General features: G+C 41.3%; 1 protein-coding gene across 7 annotated transcripts in view; it reads right to left on the reverse strand.

Moving 5' to 3' along the window:
- The window catches only part of ATF7IP (activating transcription factor 7 interacting protein), a 124,026-nt gene that overhangs the window by 14,228 nt on the left and 82,930 nt on the right, over nt 1–26,868 (reverse strand). For 6 of the 7 annotated variants that reach the window (XM_061639359.1, XM_061639360.1, XM_061639363.1 and 3 more), the window contains 9 exons: nt 25,226–25,363; nt 23,785–23,850; nt 20,359–20,432; nt 19,492–19,580; nt 15,524–16,174; nt 15,220–15,305; nt 5,639–5,717; nt 2,047–2,205; nt 757–942 (listed from right to left, as the gene is read on the reverse strand). In XM_061639359.1, the coding sequence (XP_061495343.1) occupies nt 757–942; nt 2,047–2,205; nt 5,639–5,717; nt 15,220–15,305; nt 15,524–16,174; nt 19,492–19,580; nt 20,359–20,432; nt 23,785–23,850; nt 25,226–25,363 (1,528 nt within the window). The remainder of the gene's footprint in view (nt 1–756; nt 943–2,046; nt 2,206–5,638; nt 5,718–15,219; nt 15,306–15,523; nt 16,175–19,491; nt 19,581–20,358; nt 20,433–23,784; nt 23,851–25,225; nt 25,364–26,868) is intronic. The other variant, XM_061639365.1, reaches the window with a different exon arrangement.

Here is a 26,868-nt window from a genome sequence, read left to right on the forward strand (position 1 = left end):
CATAATAATGTATACTTTGACATGCATCAAAAGTCTCAAGGAATCCACAGTTAAACACAGGAAGAGCCTACTGGATCAGGCCAGTGGCCCATCTAGTCTAGCATCCTGTTCTCACAGTGGCCAACCAGATGTCTGTGGGAAACCCACAAGCAGGATCTGAGCACAACAACACTCTCCCCTGCTGTGGTTTCCAGCAACTGGTATTCAGAAGCATATTGTCTTCGACAATATCTACATCTTGCAAAAACAGGAATGGAGGGCCAGACATCCTTAGCAGAGCTTCTGAAACCCAACTCACAGAACTCCAGTTAAAAATGTATGAGACAAACAAAAGTGACAGAAAAAGCTGCTCAAACATAAAAAAAGTCACTGAAATAAAGTGATATAGTGTTGAAGTTATTTAACCACACACGAAACACACAACAGCGGTTATATCTGAATTATGATCACTTTCTGATAGAGCATTTTTATTTTTGGGGTACAGCATTGTTACTTGAATCTCATATATGTCGTTTTACCTGTGTTTCATATTTTGTGTATCACCAGAGGTCATTTATCCATCTTGAAAAAAAAGCAATCCTCTCTAACTTTTTATATCTACATTAGCAATCATTAAAAAAAACTAGTACTTTAATTAAAAACTTGGGATTAATCCTACAGTCCTGCAAAATTCTAAACACAATCTCTGTATCAAATCAAAAAACTCTACCAGATTCTGACCAGAGTCCAAAGCAATTTATGAAGAAGACTACTTACCTGAATTTTGTGGGTTGACCTGCCTTAAACTTGGGCTCTGCATGACAGTAGTTCGCACAGGAGTCTGTCCTGATGGTGCAGGAAGAGTAGTATAGACCACTTGATGGTTGGCAGGGGCTCTTGGTACTGGAAGCCTAGCAGGAGCCTGAGTCACTGGACGATGGGTTACATTCACAGTTGTCTGGGCTAGACGCAAAACAAAGTTGTAATAAAAACAACAGCTAGTGTTCTCAGTTTAGAAAGCATACACTGCAAAAAACTAAAATATATGAATCAAGCATTTTTTCATAACTCAACTACACTTGTCCTTTAGTAATGTGATTTACTTAAGAAAGGATAGATGAAAAAAGTGGCTTTCAGAATTACTTTGGGTAGAGACACAGTTGCGGTGTGCTGGTTTCAGTGCTTCTCCACCTCCGTTTTCTGAATGCATGGACTCGCAATGCTAGTGGAACGGCCACCCCCTTTTACTCCAAAAACCTTGGAAGTTGCAGCTCCAGTGTGTTTTACCTTGAAGTCAGCTTCACACAGACTTCAAAACTGATTGGTCATCAACCCCGTGACCACTCCAGGTGTGTCCAATGAAAGTGCTTTGCTGTAGGCTCAGGCAGACACAGTGATTGGCCCAAGATTTTACTGTGGGTGGTCCTAATCAGTAGTGAGGAAGGAAGATGTGTCAAGCTCTGGGCAAAGTTGTTTCAAAATGCAGCCAGAGAAAATATTCTGGCTGCTTTTGAAGCAACTAGCGTGTCTGCAGCATACTTCTTGTCTTTCTACCCTATAAACAGTGTTGTATAATGGTTAGAGTGTTGGACTATAATCTGGGAGACCATGGCTTGAATCCCCACTCAGCCATGAAGCTCACTTGATGACACTGGGCCAGTCACTGTCTCTCAGCCTAACCTCAATAGGCCTGTTGTGAGGATGAAACGAAGAGGAGGAGCGCCATGTACACCACTTTGAGCTTCTTGGAGGAAAGATGGTATATAAATGTAATAAATAAATAATAAATAAAATAAATAACTTTCTTCACTTTGATCTCGTTAAATCTTCATTTTGGTGATGAATGGATGGAAGCTCTTCAGAGCTAAGCAAACATTCTCAGAGTATTCCCTCTATGTCACTAAATCATATTTTCTTTTATTATCCTCTCTGGACATCATTTAAGTGTAAGAAGTAATTCTTTCTATGTCTGCCTACAAATATTACATCCAAGAGGCAGTTCACTGTTCTGGAATCTTTCTTCTTCCATACTGAACTATTAACTTGTCATAGGTTAGGCAAGCTTACCTGTGGGGAGAACATGTATGGTGGTCTGCGACAGGCCAGTTGTTGGCACACCTGTTTGTTGAAGAGGGTTTGACTGTACTGGCTGCAGAGGACGAGCTAAAGACTGAGTTGACAGGCCCATTCCAGATATATTAGATTGGTTCTGCTTCTTACCATCTGCTTGGGGGGGGGAAAATCAACATGTAGTTGTGAACAGAAACAAGCAAATGAAAACTAGTCATTCAACCACCTTCTCTGATTCCGCAAATGACTTTTTAGAATGCTTGCTGAAGTAGCAAGTAGCCTGCTGAACACAGGTTCTTCTATCACACTCTGTTTTTATGCTGTGCATGGGAGAAAAACACCCACCTGAAGAACTCCCCTGTATAGTTCGGCTTTGTGTTACACAGGTTTCAGAATGTTTATGAAAGGCAATTATAATATAGAAATATTACGCTGATCTAGAATCTGTTTATAATATCTAAGTCCTCAACACATTTGGTTGCCAAACAAGAGATGGATTGATTCCATAAAGGAAGCCACAGACGTGAACTTACAAGATCTGAACAGGGTGGTTCATGACAGATGCTCTTGGAGGTCACTGATTCATAGGGCCGCCATAAGTCGTAATCGACTTGAAGGCACATAACAACAACAACAATGCTAGGCCAACTCAGAGCACACCCACTGAAATTAACAGCCATGGCTAACTTTGGTCCATTAATTTCAACTCTACAGTGTACTTTTTTTTATCTTCTGAACCATGGGTCAAACTTGGCCTGCTAAGGGTTCAGAATTGGCCTGTGAAGTTGGATTCCCCAAAACATGCCCATCTGCCCCACACCTGACATCATATGTGACATCAGGTGTGGGGCAGGTAGAGATACAGCTGCCAATGCAGAACCTTCTTAAAGAGTCTTAAAGTGTGCTCCTGATTGTGCATTGGGAAGGGAAAGCAGACTTTGGCTGCATGAGAAAGCTACTAGGGGGAACTCAATCATACAGATCATGTTATAGAAATTAGGTTTTGGCTCTACTGTCCATCAGCTGATAGGCAGTAAAGCCAAAGTCTCAGACAGTTTAAAGCACTGTGCATTCTCCTTTGGAACTTCAACGTGCCCAATCACCTGACAGTACTGTGATGTCAGATGACTGACATGTAGGGGCGCCAACCAAATCGGGCCTTTGAGGCTAGCATCTGATAAGGATTTGGGCTGTGGAGCCAAAAAGGTTCCCTACCACTGTCCTAACAATTATAAACAGATACATTGCTTACCGCTATGCTCTATACTAGTTCAATGCTGCACTCATTCTCACTCACCATAAAGCAAAACCCTAAGATCATATGAGGAGCTTTCAGGGACATCAGACAGAATTCTGGTTGTCCACACATCATTATCAATCATAATATGAGATAAGGACAAAGGAAACGTATGAAACGTTTGCCAGATTAACAGTACAATTTTTGCATTTGTCAACTGGTTTTTAATCCAGAAAGTACACTGTAACTGTCATGGCCCCGTCAGAGGACTCCTCAGATGAGGACGACTCGGGAGTAACAGCAGCAGACCCAGGAGCAGCAGGAGACACGGAGGAGCCTCCTGAGAATCCAGCTCCTTCTGCCCCTCAGCTGCAGAGCACCCCAGGGACAGCAGAGGCCCTGCAGCCAGACACAGACAGTGAACAGGATACTCCCCCCTCACCTGCAGAACGTAGACAGCAGAAGGTCAGGCAGAAGAGAGGCAGGCCTGTCTCCTTAAGGCCCAAACACTGAGGGCTCACACCTGCTGTCCATCCTGCTCTTTATAAGGCACACCTTGGCTGTAGCTTGTTGCTGACTGCAACGTCAGGCGTGGCTTTGTGTAGACCTAGTTTCCCTGCAGCATCTCTTTGACTGACCTCCTTGGCAATTGATCCCGGACCTCCACTGACCTCGCTTCTGGACTTCTGACTTGGCAAGTACGCTTCGGATAGGCCTGGCAGATTTACAACCCGACTGCTGGCTAAGGACTTTCCTTCCCTGCCAAAGACCCAGGAATTTCCAGCCCCCCCTGACACTGCTGATGCAGTGTAGAGCTGACAGTAACTGGTCTTAGTGGCTGTGTTCCTAAATCCTTTTTGCGCTTTCCCCCATCAAGAATCTCAGTCAGAATTTGCCTTTGAAAATCTGCATCAATAAAAACCACGAGTTTCTCCTTAAAATATTTTTAAAGATTTCTTCTTGTGTCTTGCATTGGTACCCTAGAGGGCTACCCATATTAGTCTGCCAACACAACAAAGAATCCTAAAAGACTAACAAATTTATCATTACATAAGCTGTTTTGTCCACTTCACTTGCCTTATCCTCAGTCAGGTTTGTGTGCATCACCCCATATATATTAAGGTGTGCATCTGATTCAGGTGAATCCCAAAGCAAAGCAGGATGCTTTGGGGGGATCTGGGGCTTGTTGGAGGTGATACAGAGTATCTACAAAGCAGTACAAGTCAAGGAACTTGAAGTGCTTTGTGGGCACATTGGTGATCAGACATTAAAAAAATGTTGAAGACAAGTTTCTGCTGAAACAGAAAGCCACGTCTTTTAGCTTACCATAATGCCAAAGTGGGATCAGGGGAGAAAGGGAGAACAAACTCCAGAGTGGGGAGAGGGCACAGAGGGAGGGCTCTATTGTGACTGAAATGTCAAGCATGCAAAACAGAGGGAACAATTTTACCTGTAAAACAAATCCCTTAATTCTTCCCACCCCAAAATCAGAAAAAAAGCATTTGGACCCATTTGTCTGTAATTTGGCAGGCTTAATCCACTCTGGAGGGGCTACTATGCTTGCACATTTCACCCACTGTGAAAAAAGGAAAAAGGTTAGCGCAAAGTTTTAATTTCCCAATAGTGAATGGGGATGGGACAAACGAAGTGGGTTTGGCCGGTAGGACTGGAATAGTAACCACATATTCCCATAATATATGGCTGATAAATCATGCATTTATCAACTAAAGATAGGAGGAGATAATATAATGACTAACACAAATATTATGGCTAAAAGCAGCTATAAATCACAACATTTTGAAGAAGGGGCAAAACTTGGGTAAGTCAGCTAAATAAAGAGGGGGCTGTATTCAACTAAGTCCTACTCACAGTTGATCCATTGAAATAAATGAACCTAAGTCTTGTCCAGTGGGTCTACTCTGAATAGGACTAGCAGTGAATACTACCCTTGATGAACCAGGTTTTCAGCAATAAATATGCTTAAGTCAGGTCAAGAAGACAGAAAAACCTAGACACATAAGAACCAATAACTAGAGACATACATTCAGATGGTGGGGACACTCATATGCAGTCCAGGAACACATGCTCAAACAGCGTAGTAGGATCCCTGCTGAAGGATAGAGGTACTCTCGTAATTTATGAACATGATACACAGATCATATTGCTACTTAGAACACTGGAAAGTATCTGAACGTTCAAAATGTCAATAGTGCTTTCTGGTGGAATCTTTTTACTTAGCAAACATTTATCATCTTTGGCAGGTAACAGATGATGCAAAGTAGATGATACTACAGTCCATTCAAAAGCTTCATTTTAGTCCAATTCCAACATGATTCAAGCATATCCTCTCACCTTGAGAAGAACCATCATCTTCATCATCTAGAGTGAGATCAATTACGCCTCCTCCAGCACTGCCTGTGGCCTTTCCACTCTGGAAGACAAAAAAACACCAAAAAACCACAAACTTATTTTATTTATTACACAGCCATAGCTCATTTCAATGCAAAACCTTACAAAACGTATAGTCCTGAACTCAGAAACTCTTGCTTAACCACCCTCTAAATTTTCATGGCAAAACACAAAGCAGTCAGAGAGAATTGAGAGTTGAAAGTATAAAAAGAGAGAGAGAAAAACAGACCCCTTTCGGACTTTTTTCTCATAATCTGTTGAAATTAATTAAAAATCAGCCATGTGCACAGAATACCTATAATCCTATTAATGATCTTGCCCCATACTCTGACCTTCATCTTCTGAAGTTTAAAAGTTTAAAAAAATGCCTGGCTGATTTTTAATTAATTTAGCATTGAACTGAATGATAGTGTCAGGTATGCTCAGTAAGAACCAACTGTCAGTGTTCTAAAAGCCAGACTTACAGCTGTTTGGTTTGGCTAATCGGGGCCACACCTACACCAGACCTTTATTTCACTTTAGACAGTAATGGCTTCCCCCAAAGAATCCTGGGAAGTGTACTTTGTGAAGAGTGCTGAGAGGAGACTCTTATTCCCATGACAGCACGCTCCAGTGGCCAGAGTGGTTTAAGAGTCAGCCGCTCTGACTGAAGCTCTGTGAGTGGAACAGGGCATCTCCTAGCAATTCTCAGCATCCTTCACTAACTACACTTCCCAGGATTCTTTGGGAGAAGCCATGACTATCTAAAGGAATATAAAGGTATGGTGAGGATGTGGCCAGAGACAGCTTCAGTTTAAATTTGGGTGGAGACTAAATGTGCCTGCTGTAGAAAAAAAAGGTGGAGGAAACCCTAAAAAAGAATGATACTGTTCACAATGTTTTCCTTTAGGAAAGGAAAGGTGCTTCCCCTCTGCCCGATGTCCATCCATACAATTTCTTCCCCTCCCCCGCCCCTTCCCCAGGCCAGTTTCACCTATCCTAAGCATGATCCCACTGAACTCAAAAAGCAAATGATTAAACCTCCCCCTCCCCCCCCGCTTCCAATATCCACCTTCCCCCATCTCGTCCTTCCCCTCCCTTCTGCCCTCCGTCTCCCCCAAGGTCAGTTTTATCTATCCTAGTACTGCAACCTGGGAGACCAGGATACGAATCCCCACACAGCCATGAAGTTCACTGGGTGACCTTGGGCCAGTCGCTGCCTCTCAGCTTCAGAGGAAGACAATGGTAAACCACCTCTGAATACCGCTTACCATGAAAACCCTATTCATAGGGTTGCCATAGGTCGGATTCGACTTGAAGGCAGTCCATTTCATTTTTAAGCATGATTGCATGAGAGTAAATCCCATTGAACTCAGTAAGCATGCAAATGAACAAACCTGCCCTCCCCTCTTCCTGCCTCCCATCACCTCCCTTTTGCCCCTTCACTCCCCCTCCTCCCCCTCCCCTTACAATTCCCTCCTTCTCCCCTTTCCCCCTTCCGCTTTCTCTCTATTCTCTCCTCCCGCTCCTCCCCTATGGTCATCCTAGCCATGATTGCATGGGAGTAAAATCCCATTTTACTTAATAAACATGCAAATGATCAAACCTGCCCTCCCCCAGGTCAGTTTCACCTATTCTAAGCATGATTGTACAGGAGTAAATCCCACTGAACTCAAAAAGCATGAAAATGATCAAACCTGCCCTCCCCTCCTATCCCCTTGCCCCTTCCCTCCCCCTTCCTTCATCCCTTTCCTTTCCTTCCAATCACCTCCTTCCCCCTCCCCTTCCAATCCCCTCCTTCCCTCTCCCACTCCTTCTGCTCCTCTCCCCCATTCCTCTTTCCTCTACTCTCCCCTCCCCCTCCCCCATGGTCATCCTAGCCATGATTGCATCAGAGTAAATTCCACTGAACTCAATAAACATGCAAATGATCAGACCTGCCGTTCCCCTCTTCTCTCCCTTCCTCTTCCCCTCCCTCTTCCTTCTTCCTCCTCCCCTGCCCATTCCAGCCTCCCTCTCCCTCTCCCTCTCCCTCTCCCTCTCCCCCTCCCCCCTGGTCAGTTTTACACATGCTAAGCATGACTGCATGGGAGTAAATCCCACTGAACTCAATAAACATGCAGATGATCAAACCTGCCCTCCTCCTCCCCCTCCTGCCCGCTCTCCTCCTCTCCCCATCCCATGGTCAATTTCACCTATCCTCAGCATGAATGCAGGGGATTAAATCCCACTGAACTCAATAAGCATGCAAATGATCAATCCATTCTCTTCAAACTTGCACAGGATCCCATTTCTTACCTCCTGGATTAAAAAGCAGAGAAATTCACTAATAGGCAAAAAACCTTGCGGTTTAAAAATGTACCTATAGCCCACAGGTATTTCTATCAAAATTTAAAAAGCAAGGAAATTGGGCAGCTATAGTGAATGCACCAGTGGGGCAGGAAACCTGACCTCCTCTCTGAGATATTGAACTGCAATTTGTAAAATTGCAAACACAATATGGGTTGGAAATTGATAGATAGGGATCAGAGGTCCGAAACCTGTCCTGGCGATGTAATGGCTACTATGAAGAGGACTTTGTATGATAGCCGTTTTAGTGGTACATGCTTCAGGGGTTCAAAAGGGAGAACACTGCAGGGCTGTCAAGAATGTATGTTGATTCCAAGTCAGAAATCTATGTTGAACTGGTATGCTGGACAGCACTGTTCCCCTTAAGAATTGTTTCAGATATGGGCAACAGCCAAGGATTCTGAGGTGGATGCCAACAGCACTGATATCTCTTTTTGATGTGTTCAGTTTTAGTCCCATTTTGAGGCCATCTTACAGGAATGCCAATACCTCCTTCATTGCCTGGATTATATTTTTTTTACACAATGAAACACATTGTTGCCACTACTTCAGGTGGCAACCGAGCCTTCAGGAGCTGTCGCCTCTCAACTTCCAGACAGTTAGTTTTAGCCAGCTAGGATCCAGATGAAGAACTGAGACCTGTGTTAGAAGGTGCTTCCCAATGTTAAGAGTCCAAGGTGCTTCGATGGCTAGTTGAACAATTTCAAAAAACCATGGTCTTCTGGGCCAAAAGGAGGCTATTAGGATTACTGATGTTAACTTGTCACACTTTTTAAGCACTCATGCAATCATTGAAGTTGGTGGAAAGGTATACAATAGGCCCTTGGCCATGCACAATTTAATGTGTCTTTGCCTGCTGCCAGTAGGGATAGGTACCTTGTATAGAAATGTTTCAGCAGATGATTCTGTTCAGATGTGGTTTGGTCCGGTCACATCTTCCCAAACTGGTGTTGCATTTCCTTGAAGATCCCTCTGTTGAGCTGTCACTCCCCAGGCATTAATTTATTTTGGCTCAGCCAGTCTGCCTGCACATTGTGCATTCCCTGGACATGTTCTGAGACCAGTGCCTCTAAATATCTCTCTGCCCATGAGTACTGACAGGTAGCACAAAATTGCAGGGATGTCATCAGGAATGCTAAAGCTGAAGGCTAAAGCTAAAGCTGGTCTGGAAGCTGCAACTGGTACAAAATGTGGTGGCACAAATGCTTACTGGGGCAGGGTATTGCCAACATGTTACTCGCTGCTGAAAGAATTGCACTGGCTGCCCATTAGCTACTGGGACCAGTTCAAGCTTCTGATTTTGGTGTATAAAGCCCTATACAGCTTGGGGCCAGGATACCTGAAAGATCGTCTTATCTCTTGTATTCAATAGATCAGTGTACTCTACAGGTGAGGGCCTCCTGCGGATATCATCTTATCAAGAGGTCCATTCTGCACAACATAGGAACCGGACATTTAGCGTTGTGGCACTTCCGCTTTGAAATTCCCTCCCCTTAATTATTAGACAGGCACCATCTTTGTTATCTTTTTGGTGTCTACTGAAGATCTTCCGCTTTCAACAAGCCTTTTAAGTGGGGACCTTATCCTAGTCTGCGTCTGTGTTGGAATTGCTTTTTAATAATTTAAAAGTTTTTTAAAAAAAGATGTTTTTAAAGATGTTTTGCTTTAATATGTTTTTAAGGATGCTTGTTAAAGTGTTTTTAAGATATTTTAGAGTGTTTCAGTATTTTTGTTTGCCGACCTGGGCTCCTACTGAGAGGAAGGGTGGGATATAAAATTAATTAATTAATCAATTAATCAAAAATTAATCAATAACATTAATGATAATCATCATCATCATCATCATCTGAGGTTAGCAAGGGATGCTAAAAGCAACAAAAAACCTTCAGCCATATGGATAGGAAAAGACAGAAAAAAGAAATGGTGGCACAGCTACTCATTGAGGATGGCAAAATGATAACAGATGACAAAGAAAAGGCAGAAGTACTCAATGCCTATTTGGCTCAGTCTTCTCCCAAAAGAGGGTCTATGATCCTCCTGGCAAACACTGAACTACAAGTTGAAGGGGCAGGATTGGAGCTTGAGATTGATAGACAAATGGTCAAGGAACACCTAATTACTTTGAACGAGTTCAAATTACTGGGGCTTAATGAACTGCATCCTAGAGTAATGAAGGAACTGGCTGAATTCTTGGAGCCACTGTCTGTTATCTTTGCAAAATCATGGAGGATAGGTGAAGTGTCAGATGATTGGAGGAAGGTAATGTCTCTACCTTCAAAAAGGAGGAACCTGGGAACTACAGACTAGTCAGTCTGACATCAATCCCTGGGAAAATTCTGGAGCAGAATATAAAGTGGTAAATCTGTAAGCACCTTGAAAACAATGCAGTGATTACTAGAAGCCAACATGGATTTGTCAAGAACAAATCCTGCCAGACTAATCTTGTCTCATTTCTGATCGGATAACCTCCCTGGTAGATTGTGGGAATGCTGTGGACATAATATATCTCGACTTCAGCAAAGCTTCTGACGAAGTGCCCCACGATATTCTGATTAGCAAGCTAGATAAATGTGGGCTGGATAGAACTATCAGGTGGAATCAGAGCTGGCTACAAAATAGTACTCAAAGAGTGGTTATCAGTGGTTCCTTCTCAAACTGGCAGGAGGTAACAAGCAGGGTACTGTAGGGTTCAGTCCTGGGCCCAGTGCTCTTCAACATTTTTATTAATTACTTGGATTAGGAGGTGCAGAGAATACTTACCAGATTTGCAGATGCAAAATTGGGAGGGATAGCTAATACCATGGGAAGGTAGAAGTAAAATTCAAAAGTGATCTTAATAAGCTAAACAAAGCCCCATGAGAACAGACTGAGAGAACTGGGCATGTTTAACCCTGAGAAGACTGAGGGGAGATATGATAGCACTCTTCAAATACTTCAAAGGTTGTCACACAGAGGAGGACCAGGATCTCTTCTTGATCATCCCAGAGTGCAGGACCCGGAATAATGGGCTCCAGTTACAGGAAGCCTGATTGCGGCTGAACATCAGAAAAAACTTCCTGCTAGAGCAATATGATAATAGAAACAATTACATAGGGAGGTGATGGGATCTCTAACACTGGAGGTATTCAAGAGGCAGCTGGACAGCCACTTGTCAGGAATGCTTTAAGTTGGATTCCTGCATTGAGCAAGGGATTGGACTTGATGGCCTTAAGAGGTACCTTCCAACTCTACTATTCTATTTTTATATTAGCAGGAAGATAGCTTCTGCCTGGAAGGCTCAAGATTTCATGCCTCCCAGACAAATAATAGGCATTTCCAGAGAGAAAGTGTTGCTGTTCTCAGCTCCAGCCGGTTTATGCTATGGCTGAACTCTATTCAGACCCAGGTGTCCTGTCCTGTTTTTTCTCTGGAGTGTGCTCTGCCCTGGCGATGTTGCTCTTCTTCAGCCACCAATTGAGTGCTGATCAAAGTTGTGGATTTACTTGTATCTGACTGTGATGATTGGAAGTAACAAGTGATCGGAAAGGCAGAAGCATCCATTGCAGTGGTCTGGTGTGGAATATTGCTCATGGGGTAACTTGTACTGTTGACACTAACATTCCAAACAACTTTGCTAGGGTCATTATCTCTCCTGATGATTTGTTATCACATTGGACACTGCTGCTACAATTTTTTCTATCCTCTCCTGTGACAAAGAGAGGGTTCCACTGTTGGTCTATCTGTGCCTTCTCATGTTGGAGACTTTGGGAGGGGTGCAGATGGCTCTTCTTCATGTTGTTCTTTGGGAAAGCATGTAAAAATAATCTACATAGCACCAGAGCTTTGTCTTCTTTTGTGAAGGCTCTTGGGTCCAAGACCAATCCGAATGGCATTGCCTTGTATTGGAAGTATTGATCTGCCTAAGTGAAGCACAGAAACCTGCAGTGCTTCAGAAGTATGGGTACATATAAATACGCCTCTGTAATATCTATGGAGGCCACATAATCATATATTTGGAGTCCTTCTCAGATGGAGTTCAATGTTTCCATTCTCAATTTGTGACACGTTATGAATTTGTTTAGGTATTTCAAGTCTAATCCCATCCTCCATGTGACCCCTTTCTTTGGTATGATGAAAACGTGTGAGTAGACAGTTAAGTACTTCTGATCTGATGGTAGGTATTCTATTGCTGCTATTTGTAGTAGATATTTATTGCTGCTGACAACAGCTTCCTTTTGTATTGATTTCTGGTGAGCATTGATGTAATGAACCGGCCTGGAGGTGGGGACTATCCTGTACCTGTAACTTATCACCTCTTTCATCCATTTATCTGATACTGTGGATTCCCATATGTGGTCAAAGCTCATCAACCTTCCCACCACCTGAGGGTATGTCAGAAGTTCTTCTCATGTTTCCTTCCTTTTGCGTCTGGGGTATTGGCAAAGTTGTTGTTTGAGGTCCTTTGTTCTGGAACCTTGACCTATCCCATGACAGTCTTGGGGCGGAAGTCATAAACATTTCTGTTTTTTCCCTCCAGGCATGAGGGCCAAAAGGTTGAAAGTGCATGTGTGTGTATCCTCTTTTTCTGTTGTACATTCAGCATTGCCTTCTTATCTTTAGTTTCTAGCAATATGTATTCCAGGGACTCATCTCCTAGCAGATTCTTGCCATTGTATGAATCTCTAGCCAGCACCACCCATGAGTTGGGATCTGCTTCCCAGTGGTGTAGCCATACTATCCGCCTTGCCACTACTTCTGCTGACATGGCTCTGGAAGCAAGCAAATTGTGCTGCATCCATAGAAGTGTCTACCACCAGCGCTGTAGCTCTCACAATCTTAAGGGCTTTCTTATGTGGTCCTGGTCTTGAATCTGATCTTCCTGTGTGTTATCTGTCCAGACCTTATCTGCCATAGCAAACACCAAGGCCACAGATGATGCCCAGACTGACAAGGCTGTCACTTCATGAACTCTTTTGAGTGTAAAATCCAACTTGTGTTCTCTGATGTCACCCAACTGACTTTTTCCACTCCTTGATAGGAATGGTTTTGGGATTACTGGCCAAATGGGTGCATCAATGTCTGGAAACTTCAACTGCTCCATCATCTCTGCATCCAACATGTAATATTTATTGGCATATGACAGTGATTTCTTTTACTGTAAAGGTGCTTGCCACTCTGCTTTGATCACTTTCTTTATTAGATTGGGCACTCACACCACCTTCTCAATTGGTTGTGGGTCAAGGAAAACCATTGCCAGCCTGGCCAAGCTGGTAGGTGTTGGTTCAGGAGCGGGCCCCTTTAGTTCCAGCACAGTCATGGCTATAATAAGCAATGGCATAAAATGTGACTTGAAAAAAGTGCACTGAAACCTGTTTCACTTCATCCTTGCTCTACTTCACCTCTTCCGTATCTGAAATACTAGTACGGATTTTGTCATCCCCTGATCTGTCTTCCAGCAGTGGATGAACAGGTATAGCTGCTGTTGTGTTTGTCCTTGAGCCTAAGTGCATTGTGATTCACTGGGGAGATTTGTGATTCAGCAGCCATATTCAAGGACACTGTATAAGGAGGTGCATTATTGGTCCCACAATGCTGAACCATATTTATATTTCCCATTGGCATGTTACTCAATAATAATTCCATTGATATTTCCACCATTAATGCATCCTTAAGTTGTTTAATAAATGTAGTATTAAATACCAAATTTTCTTCATGTATCATGCTCTGGCCACAGGTGGCAGCAGAGGGCATAGGCATAAATGTAGGATCATGCAGCACAGCATTACTGTATTGGGACTGTTGTGGTAATCCCTGTTGGCCACCAGGTGCACCCAGTTAGAAGTTCCCCCTAATGCTCCATTATTTCCCTATAGTTATGGAAAACCTTGACCAGAGGGGGCAGCAAACACCACAACAATGGGTTCTACATGTTGTATTGTTGACTAGCCAGAAGTGGCAGCAGTAACACTGTTGCTTAATCTAGCCATGTTTCCCTGAGTTGGGGAAACTGCCTTGTTATTTAACTGTTTGATTGCACTTATTTATTTATTCTTATTTATTTATTTATTTGATTTATATCCCGCCCTTCCTCTCAGCAGGCACCCAGGATGGCAAACAAAAGCACTAAAAACAATCTAAAACATCATAAAAACAGGCTTTAAAACATATTACAAAACATACTTAAAAACATATTAGAACAAAACATCTTTAAAAAACAAAAAAGCTTTAAACACATCTTTTTTTTAAAAAGCTTTAAAAATATGTTAAAAAGCAATTCCAACACAGATGCAGACTGGAATAAGGTTTCTACTTAAAAGACTTGCTGAAAGAGGAAGGTGTTTAGTTGGCACCAAAAAGATAACAAGAGATGGCACCTGTCTAATATTTAAGGGGAGGGAATTCCAAAGGTAGCTGCCACTATACTAAAGGTCCGCTTCCTTTCTTGTGCAGAACGGACCTCCTGATAAGATAGCATCTGCAGGAGGCCCTCACCTGCAGATCACAGTGATCGACTAGGTATATAAGGGGTAAGACAGTATTTCAGGTATCCTGGTCCCAAGCTGTATAAGGTTCTGTACACCAAAACTAGAACCTAATAACCCTCTCAATCACCTTCCCTAAAAGCAGATATTTGTGGCCGGATGGTAGTTGTCACAAACCAATGGGTTCAGGGTGCTTTTTCAGAAGCAGTCAGATTACCACCTTTCAGGGAGGGTGGGACCACTCCCTCCCGCAATGACGTGGTGACCACACCCTGGATCCACTTGGTCAAATGCATGACCACAACTGTTTACAGATAAATGCCTCCACTTCAAACACTGATGTTAATGGAAATCACACGGACAGCTTATATGCTAGCTCTTAGATGGTCTTACATCAACTGGATTAGGGTTTCTCAAGTTTTAGAGAAAGTTCTGTGTTCCTTTGCAAATGAAGCCATTTTGACAACCAAGGGTATGAATAAATAAATAAATAAATGTGTGCCCAAGCCGTAATCTTCCCAAAACTGTGTTGTCTACTTACTGGTATAATTTGTTTAGTAACATTAATTTTTCATTAACACTTTGAACATTAAATCACACACACACCACAAAAATAGCAACAGCAGCATCCAATCTGATTTGCTGAATGGGGAAAAAACTGAAATTTTAAGTCAGATCAGTACGTCAGCAGGTAACACTCTGGAGCCATATAAAGAAAAATAAAAACCAACCTACCTGTACAGCAGTCTCAGATGCTTTCTTGTTTGCTGAAGTATCTGTTGATGGCAATGAAGGTGGTAGTAACCTGGATGTCTGACTCTCTGAGAGAGGCAAGAAACACCTGCATTTCATTGGCTATTCAACAATGTACTTTAATAACACATAATAGTGATGACTGGTAACACTTACTGTCATTCACATATGGTGAATTGAGTTCTAGTATGAAACATTTAAGTTCAGATTTCTTTAAAATCAACATGTTCCCCTTGTGCACCAGATTTCTACCCCAGTTCAAGTGCAGTGAACATATTAAACTTACCAACTCTAGGTGCAGCTGCAGTGCTTGTTTCAGAAGGAGTTGTACTACTAAAGGCAGACAGAGGGATCTTCATTTGTATGGAATTCCTACTGGTGGGAGGAGTATACACCCCTGATGTACTCACAGTGGCCAAAGTAGTCCTTGTGGCTTGTGCAACTGGATGTGCTGTTGACACAGCCTGCACAGCTAGAGTTGTCCCTATAGAACAGCCAACACTGGCTGGAGAGTTCCTCTGAATGCTAGAGCTGGGTACAGATGAGCTGTTTGGCTTTGTTGAATTAGCCGAAGACAGAGACAGTGGGGTTTTGGTTAAGTTACCAACATTAGATTGGCTTTGTACAGGTATAAATTCAACATTGCCAGATTGCTGGTTAGTAACCAAGGTACCAGTGTGGCCTTGCAGGATCTGAGGCTGGGAGGACATTGCAACAGGTACATGCAGTATTACTGGCAAGGACTGCAATGAAACAGACATTGGCTGTGTGCTGCCACCAGCTACTTGGCTAGTGCCAACTACTGTTGCTGTGTTAGCTGCAGGAAGAACAGAAGTTGACAAGGAGCCAGAAGTCAAAGGTGCAGACGTGACAGGAGTCTGTGGTTTGGGATGTCCGCTGACTGGTGTCTGAGGAGTAGTAAGAGTAGCAGCAGACACTACAGAAAAGTAAAAAGACAGATGTTTTAAAAATCTATGCCATATGAGTTACTTCAATTAATACATTGCTATGAAAAAAAACTCCAGTATTAAACAATTATTTTTTAATAATATCCAACACTTAGTGGTAGCAATTTTATTGATAAGATATATGAGGTCAAGATGGAATGAGGATACGGCATTTGTTCTACTTAAAGTCTGTACAGGATGGAAAGCAGAATTCAGGATAAGACTGAAATGAAAGTATGCTTTGGAGTTTATTCTTGAAAACATGTATTTACACTTAACCATTAATGCAAAAGAGGTGGCAAAGGAAACAAAGGCTGTTTTGATGCTTGGCTTTTTTTAAAAAACCACAATAAACTTTATAGGCATACTAAAGTTTCTTTACTCTAGGTCATCATACCTCCTACATGAAAAACAGACTTGCTTTAAACAATGCTGCTATTATTATACTGCTTAGAAAAAAACACATTTTCTATAAATAAACAATGATCCAACCCACTCTAGTATCTATCACTGCATGCAGCCGGTGTGTGATATATTGAAGCTAGCTTGCTCAGAAAGTCCAAATGAGAAGCTGGATAAGCAGGGTTAAACAGATCTGTGACAGCTGAATGGAAGTTTTCTATCTATGGTGCTCAATGAAAGGCCTGCTCCCCACTGTGAAATGCTGCATTCTAAAAGAAGGTGACCCCAAAGAATAGAAATGTGAGTGAAATTGGTTAGGTGGGATCAGAAGGTAGATAAATGATGACTGTCATTACTATGGTGTCCAAGTATGGGTCAAACCTAATTGCAAAGACGAGTAACAATACAAACTACCAGTGCATCTCACACAGTAGCTACCATGTCCAACAGTCTGCATTTATCTATTTTTTTTTATTGAATTTATGTCCCACCCTTCCTCCTGAAGTTGCCCAGGAGGTCAAACAAATCAACAAAAACAAGTGAACAAGGAAAAGCATTCTAAAACACAGTTATAAACATTCTAAAATATATTTACAGTTAAAACCATTTTAAAGCACATTCACATTTAAAAGCATTTCATCAATGATCTTTAGGTCTATCTAGTGTATCTACCTGGTGCTGGGGTCTTGGGACAAATTAAAAATTCTCTTGGCGTAATGATCAGGCTTCTGACTGCCTGACTAAAAACATGAAGCTGGGCTTGAGACTTGGCTTTTGGTCCTGAGAGATTTCAACATCCATAGCGTGGCTGCCTTGCCTGGTGTAGCCCATGACCTCATGGCAACAATTACAACTATGTGTCTGTCCAGTATCTTCTGGCCCTAAGCAGTTTCTGGTGTTCTCTACTGGACAAGGAGAGAGTGATCTGTGTATGAAGGAACCTACAATTCCTTTTTGAGGATGAGATTGACAAAACTCAGACCATCTGCAAAATGGGAACCTATTGGTTCCCCACTCAAGACTATCAGATCCTGTAGAATTCCAATCTGCTATCATGAATTTTCTGGCTGACTTGGCAGTGTCCTTTTGATGTCCTAGTCAATTTTAGGAATACTGATACAATTGCTCCTCCCACTGAATAACACAACTCATTGGATTTCTGTGGCTCTCTTGGAAAGAAAAGAGTTAAAACATTAGCCAGAATACTTATGGTGAAAAATTCAAAATCAACATAACCAAGCATGGCTTAGAGCTTATTTGAGAGCCTATTCTGTGCAGTGTTGATGACAAAAGAAAATATTCCTGCCACACTGCATCTACAGTACGGCATGCAGGTGAGCTATTCAGGGTGGTTAGAAGGCTGGATGAACTTCTGGAACCCCTGCATTCCACAATGACTTATTTGCAAGGTGTTTTGCAACGGTTCTTACAGAAATGTAAGTCGCAACCCTTCTCTTTCTTGATTTATAATGGGCTAGCTGGCAGACATTGGCCATGCTAGTCAGTATGGTGCTTAACGCATCCTTATTGGAGGACTGTGTTCTGTCCTTATTGAAGCAGGCAACCATTAGGTTCCATCTTAAACAATCTTTGGATCCTGGTGATTTGGGCAATCATATGTCAGTCTTTTTTGGGCAAGGTGCCCAGGAGAAGATGGTTGGCTGGACAACTCCAGAAACTCTTGGACAAAGCTGATTATTTGGAGTCATTTCAGTCTGGTTTCAAGTCCAGTTATGGAGACCGCCCTGGTGGGCAACCTATGCCAGAAGAGAGAGAGAGAACAGGTGCAACACTGGACTTCCCACAGGCTTACATTACTACTAATCACAGTATCCTTCTGGGTTGGGGATTGGGACATTGCATTGTGGTGACTCTGCTTCTTTTCTAGAAAGCAGATTCTAGGAAGTGGTGCTGGGATACTATTACTTCTCAGAGTTCCATTTTTTCTCCATGGCTTTCAAAGCATTTACATGAAACCACTGCAAGAGGTCATCTGAGATACGGGGTTCTGTGCCATCCATATGCCTGTGACATGCAGCTCTTTCATGGAATCTAGATGAGGTGGTGGCATCCTTAAATGCACTCTCAGTATCAGAAATGAACTGCATGAGAATAAATGAACTTAAACAATCACTATAAAACAAACTTGAATGTAGGGGAAACTCAGAACAGTTAGCTGGAAAAATACCAGTTTTAGAAGGGTACACTCTCTTGTAAGTATCAGGGTTGTAGTTTGGAAGCTACTATTGGCATTGTTCCTGGATTCCCAGATTGTGGCTGTGCCCAGAAGCCACCTTCTATTAGCTTGATGGATACACCAGTTATACCCACTGCAAGGAAATAGAGGTCTAGCTGTTGTCATTCATGTTTTGATGACTTCCAGGTTAGATTAGTGTAACATGCTCTTTGTGGGGGCTGCCTTTAATGATGGTTCAGAAACTTCAGCCCAGTGCAGAATGTTACTGCTTACTGATGATGGGCTGAAGCCATTATATTTCACCTATTTTAAGACATCTGCACTGCCTATAGATTATTTCAGGACCTAATACAACGTACTGAATTTAGGTTTTGCCCTAAATGGCTTGAGTCCTGATTTGCCAGGAAATGGCTTCTCCTGCATAAACCTATTCCATCCTACATGAAAGCTAGAATTGCAGAGTTGAGGGACATCAAAGTCCAACTCCTTCCTGATGCAGGAAATGCACTACTACGACATCCCTGATAAAAGGCCATCCAGCTTCTGCTTAAAAACCTCAGAGTTCCCCCCTATTCCAAAGCAGTCTGTTCTACTGTCAAACAGCTTGTACTAATGATTGCCGATTGAAAGATTCATACCAGTAATTTTTTTTCTAGGAAAAAAGTAAGAAAAAAGTTAAATATGTAGGAGATGCAAAAAGGTGTTTACCTGTATTCAAAGGGGATTGAAAAGTAGTTGAGGTGGTGTCTCCTACGTTTCTTTTGGATTCCAGCATCTGTCTCACTGTGCCGGAATTTCTATTAAACAAAGATTCATGTTAGTTGTACCAAGCGGTGGAGGTTTAGTGATGACCAGTACTGGGAAAAACCATTTTTAAAATTTGAAGTCATTTACCACTATCAATTTATTCAACAATATCTCATTCACACCAGCACTGGGTTCCCTATATTAAGGGGTGTTAAGCTGAATTCTGGAAAAACAGAGTACCAGAACTATTCCTGGCTCTCATTTTGTACAAGAGTGATCACTTCTGAGGACTGCATGAGAACTGATAAAAACATTCATATTTTTAACAGCAGCAGAAGAGAATAAAGTACAATGGCCCAGTTTGCATGCCATATTAAACTATAGTTAAAAACAAACTCTGGTTTAATGTTAACTTGCAATGTGCTAGTGCATGCTGCTCAGAAGTGCTCACTCTGCTTCTGTGCCACTGTTGGAAAACAAAACCAAGTTTGGCTTGTTACAATGTCTGAACCTAGACTTGTGGTTTGTTTCCCCCAAATAAGCCAAGAACAAACCTTAGTTTGTGCTCATGGTTTGGAAAGAGTTTCTCAGCATTGATGCAGCAACAGAGAAGGAGCGGAACAAGAACTTTTGAGTAGCATTAAACCCGAGTTTGTTTTTAACTATGGTTTAATATTATGTGTGAACTAGGGCAATATATGACATGAAATATATAGGCTATTACCCAGGATATATCTATTTTTATGCAACATGTGTCATTCTAAGTATATAAGGCAAGATCCACAAGTCCACAATAGGAAATGTCATTGCTATATTCTCAAAGCTTACCGATATGCCACGTTGTTGATACTGCCTGTGTCACCCATTGCTTTTCCTGGGGAATGGGGTGTGTTTTGTAGATTCTACAAAGTGACACAAGCCAAGGTGAGACCTATAGTCCTAAGTCATATTTCATACATGATTATTCTATCCAGCAAGTGTACTTTTGTACTTTCAGGACTCCAAAAAATATTAGGTTGCTTTCTGAGAACTTCATGATACAATATAACATCTTCTCACTAATGCACCTGACATCCCAATCCTAAAAAAACTGGCATTATCTGCTTGCACCATCATAACACATTTTTATGCTGCATGGATGCAGCAGCTTCTACAGCCTAGTAGTGGTTAAGGTGGCACTGTTCACCTGGCTTTTCCAATGCTAAGCATCGCTGTCAGTTAGTGAAAAAGAAAACAAGAACAATGGATTAGCTCTGCCACTATGCCTGCACTCCCCACCACCTCTCCTCTCCCAGTGTCTAGCAGTGTCACTCAGCACTGGGAAGCCAGGTGAGTAATGCCACTCTGCCTACACTGCCCACTATTGCTACACACCCACACCTAACAATAATTGGCAGGTGCAAAAAGTGTTGAACTAAGAGAAATACAATTACATTACTATGGGTTAAACTGAGACAAAGGCTTTTTATCATACTACATGCATTAACTTACCAATGCCAGGAAATCTGTACTATCTATGACTGTTTCTTGTTAATGGTTCCCTGCTCCACTATTCAGTATGTTTTTATTTATTATTATATTTATCTGTTGCTCTTTACAAAAATGTCTCAAAGTGACTTACAAATAGTAAAAATACCAAGAACTTATCAACCATTTAAAAACAAATATATGGTATAAACAAATAATAAAACCGAATTTCTGAAGGAGTGCATCCAGCAACAAAAATAAAGAGGATGAATTCTAGCCACTCCACTAAAAGATTAACTCCAAAATAGGCCATAAACCATTCTACAGTACTATCTAAATGAAAAGCCAAAGCTTGAGTGAACAGGAACATTTTAGTCTAACACCTACAAGCTAGTGCCCTGGGGAAAACATTCCACAATTGGGCAGGAACCACTGGAGAGGCGAGTTTTCTTGTTCCCACCCTCTACGCCTCCTTCAGAGGAGACACATGGAGAAGGGCTCTAATGAAGATCGTAAGGCCATCAGAAGTTCAAGTAGGGAGAGGCAGTCCTTGAGGTATTGTGGTCCCAAGCTGCATAACACTTTATAGGTACTAGTACTAAAGGTGTTAATACAAATCCGCTCAGCAACACTGAGTAAATTATCACCAATCTGCTACTGTAAAAGGTGTGCCTATTTAACATACATTTAAGAGTGCAATCCAAACCCCTAGCTGGCAGTGGTGGGCTTAATGAAGTAGCACACCCATTGCTGCATCCACAACCACACCGCCCATGCTGGCCAACGTGGTTGTGGTGGAGAGGATAAAATGCCTCTTTCCTGTGTAATCTCCCTTGATGGGGCAGTGAAGAGGCCCAGATTAGGCCAGCTGCTGTCACATGATGGCAGCAGGGCATTGTCAGAACCCAGTAGATTCTACTCCAGTCCTGCTCATCAACACCTCATTTTAGGGGCTTCAGCTGGCAGTGTTTCTGCCTACCTGTTGTTTGGCCAGATGCATTGGGATGCTCTTCACTATTTCATCCAACCCCCCTTGAGCACAGATTAGAAGCTTGGATTGCTCTTTCAAGATCTACCTATCATTTACTGTAGTTTCTGCATCTCACTGTTAAGTCAACTCATAACCTTACAATTTTCTCCTTTACATACCTGAACTAAGATTTTACTTCATGCATTTGGTGAAGTGCACCTTAGTACATAAAAATGTAAAACTAGAGGAGCTCTGCCCCCTGCTCACTCCACTCGCCACCCCAACTCCCCCCACCCTCTCAGGCAACCCCACCCCCCTTGCCAACCCTGACCCCCTCAGGCACTCCTACTTCACTTGCCAACCCACTTGCCTCACCAGGTTCCTCCACTACCACCCCAAACAGTGCCGCTGCTCAGATAGGCCAAAATGGCCTCCCACCCACCTGCCCAAGCTGCTGCTACCCCATGCCACCTCCTCCCCTAGATAAATGCTGACACCACACAGTGTTCTAGCCAGCTTCCAGCCAGGGTGCCTCTGCCACCTTGCCTGCTTGCTGAGGCCAGCAGTGTGAGCTGTATGCTACAGTTCACAGTGCCACCTGTCTGTGGTACTGCAAACTGCAGCATGACACATTTTTATTTAGATAGATATACGTATTAGTCTTTAAGGTACCACAAGACTGTTGTTTATATAAGGTATAAGCCTGATTATTGCCTTGTGGTAACACGAAGGCAGGGTTTTTCACTGGTGGCACCAGTGTTGTGGAACACCCTCCCTGCTGAAATACAAGAGGCCCATTAGTATTGGCAAGCATTCTCCTGAACTTGAACTTCCTGATTGTTTTTATTATTTTGTTTTAATTGTGCTTTTTAACTGGCTTGTTTATTGTATATTTTCATTATGTATGGATTTTATAATTAATTTTATCCTTGCAAACTGCTTAGAAGCCATTTTAGTATATAAGCAGTATATAAAATAAACGTTTGAAACCGATTTTTGATTCCTACTTCAAAAAATATGAAAACTGTGGCCCTTTTTTGAAACAGTTCTTCACTCTGGGCTATGGCTCATGGGTCACATGATTTGAAGGTATGCTACAATTGTTTCCGCTTCCATAAAATAAGTCTGTAATATATCAAATTCTGTGGCACACTTGGAAACACTAATATCAGTATGCTCTGCATACTCTAAAGTAGTAGAGAAATATTTCTTTTAAAAATTAATATAAATTATAAAGTTTTATGTACTTTTCTATGGATAATTTTTAATCGTGTATGAGTATGAATAACTGAATTTTTAGGTTTTTTTTAGTTAATCCCAATTATTTTCAAGATGTAGCAGAAAGGACTTTGTATTAGCAAATATGCATGCTTTATTATTTATTTTCTTACATTTAGACCCCACCTTTCTTTTGTCATAGAATCCAAGATGGGGTAAATATGGTGCCCAGTCAGTCACTCATCTAGGCGTAGACCAGATCCAGACCTGCTTAGCTTTAACAAGGTAAAGCTTTACTCCAACTTGTATTTTCTCCTCTTGTTGGGAAAACTCAAGATATTCTGCCATTACTTCTTAGAGAAAATGAACTCACTCCCATCTCATCCAAAAATGTGGGGAATAAACGTGTTTTCAATAGCTGTATGAATTTACCATAGAGCTCATAATTGACAAAGAATGCATTTCAGAATCATCTAGTATTTTCTTTTCTAAGAGCATTTTTCATGAAAAAGATATCATTTCAACAAAGTTCAATTTGATTACCACTAAGATGATTATTTTGATATAAATAGCAAAATAATAAAAAGCCCTGTCCTTACTTCTGGTTTTTTCTTTGAGTCCTCTCTGGCTGCTCCAAAACGTTTAGTTAATCTCGCAATTTTAGCCTCAAAGTAAGAGAAAGAAGGCAGAGAAATCAGATATGCTCTCAACAAGTCTTTCAGTTTAATTCCATTTATTGTTACTTTGGCAGTTAACTATATCAACAAAAGAGGTCAAATCAGTAAAAAAAAAAAAAAGTCTCATTTACAACCAGTATGGGAAACCTTTTATAAAACAGACAGCACAAGACTGGGTTCTCTCTGACCTTCCTATCCAAATTATAAATACAGCAAGAGTGATTAATACTTTCATTGATGTTGTATGCCAAGTAATCTTCTACCATAACTGGACCCTACAAGTTTGCTCCGATAGGCATATGTTAGCAACCTAAAATCTTATTGATGTCTTATTTGTAACCAGTATCCAATGGTCCCAGTCAGGAGTAGCTAGGTGAACAGGGTGGTGCCAGCCTGGTGTTGCTGCCACTTACCAGGATAGTGCATGGGTGGGGCAGAGCAGTAAGGTTTGCTCAGACACATGGGTGGAGTCAATGCAGTGCTACTGGCAGTGAGCCACACTACCCCAAACTCACCCTGTCTGCACTGTTCTGGGAAACAGTAGTGGCACTACTGCTAGGAAGCTGGCTCTGAAGTGGCATCCCACCTACTCAACCACTCCCTATACATGCCCTCACAATCAATGGAATTTTGTCAGACAGGATGCTAGCGCTTTCACAGAAAAGTGTAAAAGGGCTGTGAGAAATTTATTTTGTTTCCAGCATCTCAATTTGGCCTTTCATCAACACACATACTCAATATTTAATTATAAGTATTTTTCAAGTCTATTAGGCAGGAACTTCATTTTCACGTCAAATACAAGGCTCTTATTACTTCCAGAATAATAGTTCATATTGGGAAGCTGTATCAGGCTGTTCTCAAGGTAACAGTGGGCAATATCCAGCTAAATAATTCTAAAAGTAGACCTGCTGAAAACAATGGAATTGTGTTGCCTGATTTAAATGAGTCTACTCAAGAGTATGATTAACAACGGATATCACCGGTCTATTACAAACCCATGTTCTTTTCCAGGAATTTATTGGCACAACAATCTCCTCTATTACGATTTATCCCTCCCTCCACCTGAACTTCCATTTCACCTCTATATTTGCTGCCCAGGTACCAGACTCTTCTCTTCTATGAGAGAGGTCAAACTGTAGCTCCTCATGAAATACTGCTTAATACTGGTTTCCTCACAGAATTTTGTTTTCTTTTGCCCCAGATTTTATTTCAAGACAAAGAACAAAAAACAAACACAAAACCAAAAATGAGTAATAGTATCTAAACAGGAAACATTACACCCATAAACAGGAGCCTTACTTTATGTTGAAAACATACTCTTTGAAAAACAATGACAAAGTCTTAAACAGACATGTATATATACCTGTAATTCTGTAAGGACAGTTTTATGTCTCTTGCTACATTCAATCTTATCTACTCTGGTTTTCAGATCTGCTAGATTTTTATCAAACACAGCACACTGCAATGCATTGAACTTCTCTTCTAGAAACCGCTGTATGACCTATAAAAACATATGAAAATTCAATGCTAATTTTATATACAGTACAGTTTTTATATATACAGTATATACAGTAGTTAATATGTCACTCAGCACAATAAAGATCTTTATTGAAGATTAAGTATTAGATCATCCAAAGAAACTTTATTTCAATATTTAAAACAAAACAAAAAAACTTCAATAATTCATATTTTTGCGACTCGATTATGTAATTCCATTAAACAGGTTTACAAAAAAAATCTATGCTTGCAGTCAAGCGAGACCATTTACTGCATTCCATTTTCAATTTACACCCTTAATGGTTTCGGAGGGAGGTTCACACTTGTTCATTTGTGATATCTGAAGGATCAACCATCTCCCATATTTATGTTTTAAGACTAATTTCTTTAAAATCCCAATTATATCCAACACAAATATTTTTAAAAAGATTCCTTCTTATAGTTTATAGAGCACAAAACCTGAAACTTATTAAAGGGTAGCTATTTACATATAACATTACATATCAGACAGGCATCTTCCTTACTGTCTCTTCAGCACCTATTGAAAAACGTTCTCTTCCAATAAGCCTTTTCAATGAGTTTTTAAAATGGAGATTTTTATCCCAGTGTTTATCTGCATTTCATTGAAATTATATTTATGTTTTATTGTTGTTTTGATTATAATCATTTTTTGTTATTTCATGACCAGTGAATAATAAATTAATTAAATAAAAAGCTGCAGTCCTATGCATGTGCCTATACAACAGTGGATGGGGAACCCTCCACATGTTGTTGGATTACAACATGCATCGTCCCTTACCATTAATTATGCTGACTGGGGCTGATGAGAATAAATGTCCAACAACATCTGGAAGGTCACAGATTCCTGGTGTGCAATAATAGCTTCTGAAGTATTAAAACAGTTTGGCCAATAATATACATGGCTGTAGCATGTTTTACACTCACCTAACATCTGTATAATGTCTCCAACTAAAATGCTGTGGTCAGTTTTCAAAAGCAATCTCCTATAAATAAATGTTTTCCCTATAGTAGGCATCAATTTGGAGAGCAGCTGTTTGGACTCTGGTATGCTCATGTTTTGAGACAAGGACTGCTTTTGCTCTCTGAGAGGGTGGCATAAACTTAAGACTCTTAACAAGGCCTAAGTAGTGTGTCTTGCTGTATTAACTCAAGGTTCACATGCAACACAATCCTAAATATGAGATCAGGCAGGTCTCACTAAGTTTCATGGGTCATACTTCTTAGTAGTAAGCGTGCTTAGGACTACAGCCTTAATCTAGCATTCTTTGCAAGAACCCCAACATCCAGCAGGCACTAAGAGGTCTACCAGAAATTGGCCAGTCTTCCACAGTCTACCATATGTCCACCACAGATATAAAGAGCAAAAGAGAGTGGTCAAACTGTAGCTCCTTGTGAACTATCACCAAATTAAATAATTATAATATTAAATACTGGAGTAGCCAATATATATGATGAGATCAGTGGGAACACAGTAACATCTACAAGAGT

This window comes from Rhineura floridana, chromosome 8 (assembly GCF_030035675.1).
Source record: "Rhineura floridana isolate rRhiFlo1 chromosome 8, rRhiFlo1.hap2, whole genome shotgun sequence".
NCBI classification, from domain to species: domain Eukaryota; kingdom Metazoa; phylum Chordata; class Lepidosauria; order Squamata; family Rhineuridae; genus Rhineura; species Rhineura floridana.